We start from the raw sequence: 12,918 nt of genomic DNA, 5'->3' as shown, positions 1-12,918 counted from the left end.
GTGTGACCTCAGACAAGTTGCTTAGCCTCTCTGAGTTGCAGTTTCCTTAGATATACAACGGGCATAATACAGCAACCACAGAAATGTCCCAGTTTCAACAACGTTCCCCTTTTTATTCTTTATCCCACTCACAGCGGTTTGTGTCCGGCTGTTTTCTCATTCCTTCGCTGTCTCCCTGAGGCGGAGACCATGTCTGTTTTGCTCTCCGTTAAATCCCGCAAAGGCACAACACCCAGCCCGCTGCAGGCCCTCTGCGCGGTCCTGTCGAGGGGTTGTGGATGTTGAGGGACATGAAGCTGAGGTCTGGGTGGGAATAAACACTGGTGTGAGGACTCAGGGGATTTGGGAGCAGAATTCTCAATGCTCAGAAAAATCCCACCGTCCCTCGGGTTTCAGGGGTGCATCTGAGGAGGACAAAGGCTCCGGGTTCAAATCCTGCCCCCGCCACCCACTGAGTGCGACTTTGGACGAGTTAACTCAGCGCCTTTGAGCCAGTGTCCTCAGCCATAAAACGTGGATCGTGGGCTTCCCTGGTGGCTCAGTGGTTGAGAGTCCGCCTGCCGATGCAGGGGACGCGGGTTCGTGCCCCAGTCCGGGAAGATCCCACATGCCGCGGAGCGGCTGGGCCCGTGAGCCATGGCCGCTGAGCCTGCGCGTCCGGAGCCTGTGCTCCGCAATGGGGGAGGCCACAACAGTGAGAGGCCCGCGTACCGGAAAAAAAAAAAAAAAAAAAAAAAGTGGCTCGTGATAGCCTTCAGCTTTGGGGGCTGCTCGGGGGTTCAGGCTCGCTGCGAGGTCAGCTCCGAGGGAGAGGAGGGCGGGACCCCGTGCCTCTGCTGGGAGGCCTGGGACGCCAGAGGTCTTCACCCCCCCTTCCCTCCTCCTCCCCGGGACGGAAGCTAGCCATTTGCCCCCCGAGGGGAGGGGAGGCCAAGGGGTGTCTAGTGCCCCTGAGCTCTTATTTTATAAACTCGGCTTAAGCGTAAATCCCGGGGCCGCTGACCCTCCCCAGCTGCGCCCTGTCCTGGGAGTTGATTAAGAGGAGGCCATGTTGGGTTCCAAGGGCTCATAAATCTGCCCCCTCCCCAGGCTGCTTACCCCACGCTCCTCTCAGCCCCTTGCCTCCCGCCCACCCCATCCTTACCCGCATTTGGGCACTGGGTGGGACTCCTGTCCTGTCAGCTGTCCGGGGTCACCCCCAGGTGACTCTGGTGAGAAGCTACCCGGACCAGCCTCTGAGCTGTACCTGCCAGGTTCCTGGTCGGTGACTCTGGGTCCCCAGAGGGGTCCGGGCAGGGCACTGGAAGAGGAGGGACAGTGGCTGTAGCAGCTCCAACTGGGCGGCTCCTAGCCAGGAAGGGCCCCCATCCCCCCACGCAGCGCTCTCCCTCACCTCCCACCCCCAGTGGCTCAGTTACTGGAAGGCTCCATCGAGGTGACCAGCCCTGGCCTCCCTGTCACCATGGAGACGCACCTGGGTCCTAAGACAGGAAGATGCCCAGCCTGGCTCCCCAGGGACTCGCCTGAGGAAATGCACAGCAGTGCAGAGGCTGCACACACGCACGCACACACACACACACACACGCACACACACACACACGCACACACGCACACACACTCACACACACGCGCACACACGCACGCACACACACACGCACACGTGCACGCGTGCAGAGAGAGGCACATTCACTCAGACACGCACAGAGAGAGACACACAGTGAGGCACACACACGCACGCACACACACGTGCACACGTGCAGAGAGAGGCACATTCACTCAGACACGCACAGAGAGAGACACACAGTGAGGCACACACACGCACGCACACACACGTGCACGCGTGCAGAGAGAGGCACATTCACTCAGACACGCACAGAGAGAGACACACAGTGAGGCGCGCGCACACACACACACGTGCACGCGTGCAGAGAGAGGCACATTCACTCAGACACGCACAGAGAGAGACACACAGTGAGGCACACACACACCGGCCTGGGCCTCACCTCACAGCTCAGTCCTGGGTGGTTCTGAGGCTCTGGGTGAAAGTCCGGGTCTCGCTGACTCTTGGGCTAAGCAGCCTCTGTGTTGAAGGTTCTGGGACCCTAAATGGCTCAGTCGAGGAAACTGGGCTCGTCTCAGCCTCAGAGAGGCTATTTAACCACCTCCCGTCCTGTCCCACCTACGGCCATGAACTTTCATTCATTCGCTCAACAAATAGCACTTGCATTGCTGGGCCCTGAGATATGAAATGAACAAGGCAGGATCAGGGCCCCCGGGAGCTCCCTGCTCAGAGGGGTGGGTGGGGTGAGGAGGACAGAAAGCAAACCCGTCACAGTGTCTGGGGAGAGGTGGGGCCTCTGAGCACAGAGCATGAGGCCAGCCCCCCAGCCCACCAGGGGCATCCTCAACAGACCCCCAAAAGGACATGGCCAGACCTCAGCGTCCCACCTGGGTGTATATACGTGGAAGACAGTGGGGCACAGCCTTCGTTTCGCCTCCCTCACCCTAGCCCCTGTTTCCCTCTCCAGGGTGTCCTTCTAGCCATGCAGACCGAGCTGGCCTTCCCTGTTCCCTTTCTGCTGGTTTTCTTGTGCTCCCAGGCACCTGGACTGCTGCGCCTTCCAACAAGCCCCTACCCCCACTTTAAGCTTGCCTTCTCTTGTCCAGAAGTTCTCAGAGTCCCGGAGGCTCCTCTCTCATCCTCAGCCAGGCCCTAGGAAACTCTGCAAGCCCCAGGGTCCTGTTCCCCATATGAGATGGATGTGGGATGGGGTTAGGCAGGGACCAGGGTATGAGAAATGAGGCCAAGGATTTCCTTCACCTCAGACTGACATACTCAGAAATTACATGGATGGATGATGGAGTGGGGTGGATGGATGGATGGATGAGTGGATGGATGGATGTGAGGAAGGATGGATGGACAGACAGATGGGGTGACAAGGGAGGATGGAAGGAAACTAGGATGACAGTGACTACCAGGCAAGAGTGAGGTCTGATATGGTGGAAGATGCCTGAACAGATGTTTATCTCTTCTCCGTGAAGGAATCTCTCCAGCCTCTCCTGGAGGAACACATTCTAAGTCTGTTTTTAGTTCAACAGACAAGAAAGTGTCCCTTGGAGCCTGTCTAATTGCAGACCTTTTGCTCTTGAAGGACTTTTGTGGTCGTGGAGGGTGGCTGATGGAATTCTCCCTCGTAAAGCCTTTCCTGTATTTCAAGACTCCAATTAAAATAAATAAACTGGTTGGACAAGGTGGGGTTTTCAAACTGGGCTTTCCCAGAGATGTTTCAAGAGTTGAAAGAACACTTTTATTTTCCTTTAAGAAATATTTCGAAAGTTTTAAAAACTCTAATAAAAAAGTCAAATCCATGGAAGCCACCAACACATTTGTGTGTCCCGCCAGCTAACCCATTTTGTGCCTTTTGTGGTTATGTGAAAGTTCTGAGATTTCAAGGTAAACAATTGATAAACGGTTATCACCAACAACTACGTATCTGCGTGACTTTTCTCCTTACCGAGTCCAGAGCAAGGTACAGAAATCAGTTAGATGCTGGTCTGGCGTGACTGGAGTTAGTCCATCGCTCCCACTTGAGAATGTTTGTCTTCGCAGCTCAGCCCTTCTACTCTCATTCGTTGCTTTTAGTGTAAGAAAATATGGAGTTGGACGTGTAATTTGTTCCTTTTACTGGTTTCACATATGGGGTTCCGTGTTAGGTTTTATTTTTTAAGGAGAAATTTCATGAATAATTTTTAAAAGAAAGAGAAGAAACCAAAATAGAAACCCATTAGATTAATCCCCCAGGAGACTTTTATCTCTTCCTTTCTCTGATTCTCTCCAGCCCCCAGCCTTTCTCCCTCTGTGCTGATTAAGCTGAGTCTCAGGATTCTTCGTTCCCCGTCGCCCGACCCTGGTTCTTTTACCAACAGGGGCCTCTCTGGACCCAACGACGTACCATGGGAAGGAGTGTCATTCTCCTGTGGGTCAAGGTTGAGAATTAGCCCGGCCTTTTATGGCCAGCCATTCATAAGTTTGCCCAATCCCCTTTAAGGATTCATGTCTTGGTCCTGCCAGGGTCACTTCCTGCTCTAATGAGCCCCGCGTTTATTACCTGCGGGGTGAGGTCGTGTTTCCTTCCCCAGAGGAGCCCAGCTGCCTGTCTTCCCGGCCCTCCTCCTGCCGGACCACAGCTGGGTGGAAGGGAAGGCTTTGCTCAGCCTCCAGGCACCTCACGGTCAGAACCTCGCAGTCCGTTCATCGGCGGGGCTCTAGACCTCAGTGGTGAGAAGGCCAGCTTGTTTCTAGCTCAGAGCATTCTGGAACATTGTACAGAAAGAGCTCTGCTACTACTTTTAACTAGGTAGGATCATTGGAATTGGGCCGACAGGAGGCATCCTCCTGGAAGCAATACGTGAGAAAGACTTGTGAATCACGCGTCCACCAAAGGGTCATGAACAGGCTCAGAAACTCCTGGTTCCCTTCAGAGTAGGCTATATATATCCCTTTAGCAAATCATACTGTGACTTTGCATACTCTCTTTGAATGGAATCAGGGAGGCCAGTCCTGGGGCAAATTACATACGGAATTTCTGGTGGCAATCATCGAATCACGATGGCTTCCTTAATGACCCCGTGTTCAGTACTGCTATCCTCTCCTTCCAGATCGTTCTGTGGGGCCGGACTGAGAAATGCCTGAAGGAGACGACGGAGGAGATTCGGCAGATGGGCACCGAGTGCCACTACTTCATCTGCGATGTGGGCAACCGGGAGGAGGTGTACCAGACGGCCAAAGCTGTCCGGGAGAAGGTGGGCAGCCTGTGAGGGGCCGGCCTCAGCTCTGCCAGACACTGGGGGGGAATGCTGGCCAAAGAGAACATTCTCACGTGGCCTGGGAGAGAGCTTTGCCTATGGCAGAATGGCTATTTTCAGGGCATCTTGGAGGGCTTTCCTACGAAGCTGGCCCAAGTTGTGCGTGCGTGTGCATGTGTGTGTTGCAGGGGGCAGGGACTAGGGCATAGGTTGATTACGTAAGCGGACTGATCACCTGTTGTCCCCTTTGGAAGTTTAGATCTTGTGAGTTTCTATCCTAGATCCTGGGGGACAAATGTCCCATTGCCCTCTGGGAAAATCCCCGACTCCAGCCATCTATTTAGACTGAATGCATCACTGAGCTCCAAGAGAGCAGAAACCACCATTAGATATCTGACACATGGTAAATGTTAACTATTTTTATGTAACAATAACCTCATTTATTATAGATGTGCTCTGTGCCAGGTACATTATGTGCCATAAATTATTTCTTTTTTCTGCTTTTTTTTTTTTTTTTTTTTTTTTTTTTTTTTGCCACACTGCACGGCTTGCAGGATGTTAGTTCCCTGATCGGGGATCGAACCCAGGCCCTCGGCAGTGAAAGTGCAAAGTCCTAACCACTGGACTGCCAGGGAATTCCCAGCCATAAATTCTTTCTGATCCCCAGAACGACCCTGGTATGGTTATTAGCCCCATCTTACAAATCAAGATTGATGCTCAGAGAGGTGATGTGACTTCCCAAGACCAGGTCCCTCCTCTCCAAGTGCAAGCCACTGGGGCTGCCCGCCCTAACGGCCCCTCGACCCCCTGTTGCCCACAGGTGGGCGACATCACCATCCTGGTGAACAACGCCGCCGTGGTCCATGGGAAGAGCCTGATGGACAGTGACGATGATGCCCTTCTCAAGTCCCAGCACATCAACACCCTGGGCCAGTTCTGGGTAAGTTTATCCTGAGACTGAGCCAGCCCTGGGCATGTCAGTGACATGCTTCTTCCCTCCAGGGACCCTGGGACCTATAGGGGAGTGGGGAGAGGCTCGCCAGGGCTTGGGCTCAGGCCAGGGGGGATGTCCTAGGATAGGGTGACCGGACAAGACGAATGACCGGCTGCCCCAGGAGGCATCTGGAATTTCTGAAATGTGGGGCTCAGTGCCCTCGGCCCGCACGCCTCCCATCCCAGGAAAGCCTGGTCTCTGGCGTAGTGTATTGTGTACAGGCTGGTCTGTTCTCCCTGAGGGGGGCGGTAGAGGGGCTGTTGGAAGCCGTGGCTGCTGCACACTGACCTCCCCACCCACCCTTAGACCACCAAGGCCTTCTTGCCACGGATGCTGGAGCTGCAGAACGGCCACATCGTGTGTCTCAACTCCGTGCTGGCGCTCTCTGCCATCCCCGGCGCCATTGACTACTGTACGTCCAAAGCCTCAGCCTTCGCCTTCATGGAGAGCCTGACGCTGGGGCTGCTGGACTGTCCAGGCGTCAGTGCCACCACCGTACTGCCCTTCCACACCAGCACCGAGATGTTCCAGGGCATGAGGGTCAGGTCAGTGGCAGGGGACCCCCTCTCCGAGCCAAGTCCCTCCAGCAGATCGGATCAGGGGAAAGACTCGTTACACACAGAGACCCAAAATCTTAAAATAACCCAGAACCCTTTATCTCTGGCTTTTTGGTCTCATACCAGATTCTCCATCTGCAGGGCAGTGGGGTTCTATAGTGGTTTAGGGTCCTGCTTCTCAGGTCAGGGGGCTTGTACAGAGTTCCCATGCTAAATGCGTGCAATGGAATACTACCCAACTATAAAAAGGGAGCCAAGTATTGGTAAGTGAACAATATGGATGAATCGCAAATGTTGAGAGAAAGAAACCAGAGACATAAAAGTGCATTCTGCGTGATTCCATCTGTCTGAAGTTCTACAACAGGCAAAACTGGACCGAGGTGATAGAAATCAGAACAGTGACCACACAAGAGGAGTGGGGACATAGCCTGGCAGAGAGCACCAGGGAACCTTCTAGGCTTTTAGAAATGTTCTCTCTTCTTGATTTGAGTGGGGGTTACGTAGGTAAAAATTGATCATGCTGGACACAAGATTTATACCTTTTATTGTATGCAAGTTATAGCTCAGTTTAAAGAAATACTGAAGCCCACCCACCCCTCCTCCAGGCCACTTAAATCAACGGGAATGGGAACCACTGGTTTAGAGCTTGTGCTTTGGAGCCAGGCCCCTGGGGTGTGTGTGACCTTGAGCCCAATTAGTTCCCGCTCCTGCCTCTGATGCTAATCTGTAGAATGGGATGATGGGAATGTCTACCCTTAGGGTTCTGTGATAGGGATAAAATGGGGTCTAGCATGCAACACCGTATGTGCTACCTAGTAAGTACCCAGTAAATGGTGCTATAACGATGTGCGCTCGTGAAGGGGCATAAGATTATAGATAAATGAAAATGTGGAATCATCCCAAAACTATTTTCCTTGTTTTTTGCAATGCAACATATAATGATAATTTTGCTTTCTAAATGATATGCATCAGCTTCTTCCAAACATGAGGATAGCGTGGAAGTGTCATTGTGAGAGTTTCCTGAGAGAGTAGAAGGCATGTGGCGTAGTGCCTCCGGGTGGGAATCACTCAGAACACCTTAGTGATTATCACTGAGTCTGGTTTTGCTATCAAGAATCAAAACACCTGGTCTTGCAGACATAGATATGGAGAACAGACTTCTGGTTGCCAAGGGGGAGGCGGGGCAGGGGAGGGAAGGAATGGTAGTTTGGGATTAGCAGAAGCAAACTATTATATATAGGATGGATAAACAACAAGGTCCTACTGTATAGCACAGGGAACTATATTCAGTATCCTGTGACAAACCATAAAGGAAAAGAACATATATGTGTGTGTGTGTGTAACTGAGTCACTCAGCTGTACAGCAGAAATTCACACAATATTGTAAATCAACTATACTTCAATAAAATTAAGGAAAAAACACAACTCCCTGTTTGGAATCACACCTCAGCTACTGAAGGGTGACGAAATCTTGAACCAGTTTTGTTACCACTCTGAGCTTTACTTTGCTCATCTGTCAAAGTGAAAATAATACCTCATAGGATTATTGAGAGAATTAGAAATAACACATGTAACGTATCTAGTGTGAAGCCCAGGGCATGTGAGATGCTCAGTAACGAACTGCTGCTCTTATTATTTTTACTAACAAACATCTTCATAAGTGCATAAGTTATCAATCTTCCTAGCAGACTTCAGTCATCACAGATGTATATATTTCCACCTGACTTATATGCAGTTATCATAGAAGCTGAATTTAGAGGAGGCTGGATTAATGACTATTAATGTTCCATGTTGGTTTTTTCCCCCCATGATGTCTTGGTTTGGTTTCTTTTCATCTGGGTATACAGGAGGTGCTCAAACAATGCATATTGGATGGAAGTGCCGCAGTGGCGACCCATGGTTCTAATCGGGTGCCCTGAAGTGGGCAGGACATTCACAGACCTCGCATCCCTGTGCCTGTTTCGCCTTCTGGCATAGTTTCCTCTCCATCACTCTAAGAAGGAAACCCAAGGCCTCCCCCAGATCATTTTCCCACAGTGGCTCAGAATGTGGACCCAGGCTGTGGGGGCCTAATCCCAGCTCCCTGTGACCTTGGGCAAATTACTTCGCTTTCCTGTGCCTCGGTTTCCTTGTCTGTAAGAAGGGATTGATAATGGTACCCTGGCCTCACAGGCTAGATGAGCTCCTGTGCGTGAATCAACTAGCCAGCTGGCAAGTAGTGAGCACTAGGTGAAGGTTAGTTACCTGTGGATTGCAGGTGAGCCCCGAGGGCTTGGGAGAAGGGCAGTAAAATGTTGATTGGTACCTAACCAACTGCCATTTCAGGAAGGAAGGAAGGAAGGAAGGGGAAAAAAAGAAAGAAAGAAAAGCATTGGCTTCCTCTCCAACCATGCTTAGCAGCTTCCATGCTTAGCAGCGTCCCAGGGTTGAGGGTGGGAGACATGTTTAGGGCAAAACTGATGGGTTTTCTGGCAAGAGTGGCCATACAGGTGGGTGCTGTTGTTTGTAAATTGCTCTTTACTGATCTTCTTTATGTTCCAGCCACACCAGACACCTTACAAACGCTTCTGCGTTTGACCCTCCACAACCCCGCGAGAGCTCTTATCCCCATTTCTCAGATGAGGAAAGTGAGGCTCTGAGAAGCAAAGTTACTTGCCCAAGACGACACAGATAGAAATTGGCTGAGCGTGCTCTTTCAAGGGGTTTGTGCAGCCTCCGTGGGAGTTCGTAGCTCTGCCAGTTCCCCGGGTGCCCATCCCACACACCACGGAGGGAAAAGGGAAAGCCCCACCAGCGGGCGTGTGTGAGGCATCCCCTCTGTCAGGTTCTCCCGCAGGGATCCTACCAGGAAGAGCCCCCTGAGCCCACGGAGCTTGGTCTGTCCATCCTGTCTTCCAGTCCCCCCAGAAGCAGCCCTGGCCCAAGTGGGGGCTGGAAACCCACACTGTCCACCGTATCTGTGGGGCTCCAGCGTCACGAGCCGTCTCACGCGTCCATCTCCACAGGACCCTGAGGCCGGCCCTTCCAGACTGCAGGGTCGTGGGCATCCTGGCAGCCCGTCATGATGGCAAAGGAAGCCAAGGGTTGGGGGCGAGCTCTGTGGACTCTCTGAGGCCAGCCAAGCCCGCGCTGGGGGCCCAGGAGTTGCCTTTTGCTCAGGGTGACATCATCCCCAGGTGACTCATCACCCTCAGTCCTCCTGGTGCCGGAGCAGCTCACCAGCCCTTTGTGGGACTGAGGTCAGAGCCAGCAGCATCAGTCCTGCACCTATAGACCCAGGAGCGGTGGGACAAGCAGCAAGTGAGGGACAGGGGAGACAGAGCACGGGTCTGGGGCTCCTGCGGGCCTGGTTTGACTCCCCAGTCCCCACCATCCCCAGAGCCTCGGCTTCCTTCTCTGGCAGTTGGAGCAAATGATGCCTGTTGATCACTCAGCACAGGCCTGGCACTAAGGGAGCATCATCCCTGTACGGGTCTCAGGTCAGATGTCTCTGAACAGGCATGAGAACCCCCTGATGTTTGCTTGCTCAGCCATTCATTCATTTATCAACCCCATGGAAACGCCCTGTAGATGTTTGAATGAATCGGTGAGTGTATCCATGAATTAGGGAATGAGTGAGTAAACCAGCAAGTGGTAGGGGAATGCCACATCGTTCAGTGTCTACCCACTCAGCAAGCATTTATTGAGCACCTACTATATCCCAGACACTGCACACAGGGCATACAGCAGGGAGCAAGACCCACCAGACTTCTGCCCTTGGGGAACTCAGGGGAGACAGGCCATTCACAGGAAACAAGCAGACAGGCAAGGCCATTCTCGATTCAGTCAAGGCAATTATCAGGGGGCCGAGATTAGAGGGCACTCTGAGTGGATGGGAGGAAGGAGCCAGGCTGATGGGACAGCTGAGATGGGAAAGATCTTAAGTGACAGGGTGGGCAGGATCGTTGGGGCAGGGTGAGAAGGAGGAAAGGTGAGGCCCAGAGTGGGTAGGACTGAAAGCAGAGCGAGGGGCCCCAGGAGGGCTTTAGCAAGGCCAGACGGGATATGAGTGAGGTTTGGGGGAGCCCTCTGCAGTGCTCTAAGAATGGGTCCCAGGTGGGTGGGTGGGCTAGAAGCCCTCAATTCTCAAGGGGAGACTTGCTGGGAGGAGTGAGAGGAAGAGGAACTCCTGACACATCCCGGGCGGCAGGGAGAGTGTTCCAAACAGGTATCAAGTCTCCCACACAGGAGAAGCCAAAGGGATGACCCTGACATGTTAGCCACAGGGGTTTTCAGCAGAAGCGCTCGCTTCTCAGGGGAAACCCACACTGTCTCTTCCTGCCTGCAGGTTCCCCAACCTCTTCCCGCCCCTAAAGCCGGAGACCGTGGCCCGGAGGACGGTGGAAGCCGTGCAGCTCAATCAGGCCCTCCTCCTCCTCCCGTGGACGATGCACGCCCTCATTATCTTGAAAAGGTATGGCGCTGGGGGAGGAAGCTCTGGGTCAGGGTCATGCTGGCCATTTCCCCTTCTCCCTGTGGACCCTGGTGGGGAAGAGGCCTCAGGCAAGAGAAAGTACCCCGGTGATTGATTAGTCATGTCTGCCTGCTGTGGGCGTGAAAGTGAGAGCAGTGGCACGTGTGCCATGGATATACTATCCTTACTAAGGAGTGGCGGTTCTCAAACTTGTTGGTCTCAAGAACCCTTTACAATCTTAAAAATTATTGAAGAACCCAAAGTGCTTTTATCTCTGTGAGTTGTATCTATTGTATTAGAAATTAAAACTGAGAAAATATTTTATGGGATTTATACATTTATTCATTTATATATAGCAAGAAAAAATCCATTCAGTGTTAACGTAAATGATATTTTTGTGAAAAGTAAATGTATTTTCCAAAAAAGAAATGTAGTAAGAAGAATGGCATTATTTTATATTTTTGCAAAGCTCTTTATTATCTGAATTAATTGAAGACAACTGGATGCTCATATCTGCTTCTGATTTTAATCTGTTGATGTCACATGTCACGTAGCCTCTGGAAAACTCAGCTGTACACTCATGAGAGAATGAGACTTAAAAAGTCAAAACCTGTCTCAGTATTATAATAAAAATAGTTTGACCTGGCAGACAGACCCCTGAAGAGATCTCCGGTACCCCCAAGGGTTCCTGGGCCACACTCTGAGAACTGCTATTCTAGAGACTAAATCTTGGCCCTAGCCTTCAGGAAGTTCACTCTAATAGGGAAGACCAGCGGTCCAGTGGTTAAGGCTCTGCGCTTCAGCTGCAGGGGCACGGGTCCAATCCCTGGTTGGGTAACTAGGATCCCGCATGCTGTGTGGCGCGGCCAAAAATAAAATAAAATAGAATCAAATTTTAAAATGAACATCAGTGAATGGGGAAGACAGGGATTTCGTTGCCAAAGGCTCAGGATTCACAGAAACATCCCTGGTGGGATTTACCAGGGCAGACCACCTTGGGGGGTAGGCTTTACAGAGGACACCATCTTCCTCCAAAATGTGCCCAGCATCACATTCCCTAGAACTTTCCAGACTCTGGGCAACAAACCATTCCCATCCCACTCCCACGCTGAAGGGGCCATTGCAGGTGCCCCACTAAACACTGTTTTCATAGGCCTCTCGTGCTGCACAGAGAGCTTTGACCCCGGAGCCCGAGTGACCGTGGACTCTTGGCTCCCCTGGGCCCCCAACCCCCAGATGACTGAACCCCTCTGACCTGAAAGGCCTTTTCAGGAGGTGAAGCACCCAAGTGCCTTTATCGGATGTCAACCCCCAGGAAACCAGGTTCCCCTCTGGCTGCTGTGGACACAGTGGGCATCTGAGGAGCTACTCTAACTGCAGGCAAGAAACCTCAGGACCCGGGGACACATCAGTCCCTTTCAGTGACACAGAGTAGGGGACTCCGGGCATTCAGGCCACACCTCAGCCTCCCTCAGTCCATCCTGACTGTTGCTTTGAGATGCTACTTGGCCGCCTCTGTGAGCCTTGGAGAGCAGGGACTTGGATCCTCACCAAAGCCAAGCTGATCTTCCACCGCAGGGAGCTTCTTAGAAGCTTTTGGGGACATTCTAGAAAAAAAGCTAGTTTGTCTAGAACACCTCGGCACTCTCCACAGTAAGCACCCAGCCTACATTTTGTGTTCTATCCCCCACTACTTTCCCACAAGAAGCAGAGGCCAGCCCCTCCCCATTCCCTGCACCGCGCCTCCTTTCACCTTCCCCAAGAGAAATCTTCACAGGCTCAACTCTAGTGCCACCACCCCCAGGAAGCCTTCCAGATTGCTCCAGCTGGAAGTGAGGCTTTCCCATGTTGCAACTAGAATGGACCAGGGCCCTTCAATTTCATTCAACAGAGGAACTGAGGGCGTCTCTCTACTGGGCCCTGTGCTAAGTGCCGGGATCAGAGATGAAATATCTACCGCAGAGGCACCCATGGACTTGACAAGTAAACAGCAAGCACAACTCCGGGGGTTGTTGGGGAAGCATAGAGCTATGGGGAGCCCCAGGAAAGGCCTAGGGGTGAGTCTGGGAAGTTTCCTACAAGAAGCAAGAAATTGTGTCATGCTAAAG

At 52.3% G+C, this 12,918-nt stretch overlaps 1 protein-coding gene across 8 annotated transcripts in view; it reads left to right on the top strand.

The window, feature by feature from the left end:
- Positions 1-12,918, top strand: part of DHRS3 (dehydrogenase/reductase 3) — a 42,367-nt gene that overhangs the window by 28,349 nt on the left and 1,100 nt on the right. For 6 of the 8 annotated variants that reach the window (XM_067720982.1, XM_067720992.1, XM_067720938.1 and 3 more), the window contains 4 exons: positions 4,660-4,803; positions 5,627-5,746; positions 6,107-6,345; positions 10,685-10,810. In XM_067720982.1, the coding sequence (XP_067577083.1) occupies positions 4,660-4,803; positions 5,627-5,746; positions 6,107-6,345; positions 10,685-10,810 (629 nt within the window). Of the gene's footprint in view, positions 1-4,659; positions 4,804-5,626; positions 5,747-6,106; positions 6,346-10,684; positions 10,811-11,963; positions 12,191-12,918 lie in introns of those variants that run through there. The other 2 variants (XR_010939325.1, XM_067720947.1) reach the window with 2 other exon arrangements.

The sequence above is a fragment of the Pseudorca crassidens genome, chromosome 2 (genome assembly GCF_039906515.1).
Source record: "Pseudorca crassidens isolate mPseCra1 chromosome 2, mPseCra1.hap1, whole genome shotgun sequence".
NCBI lineage: Eukaryota > Metazoa > Chordata > Mammalia > Artiodactyla > Delphinidae > Pseudorca > Pseudorca crassidens.
The sequence above is the reverse complement of the archived record's forward strand: the minus strand, read 5'-3'. Positions and strand labels throughout refer to the sequence as shown.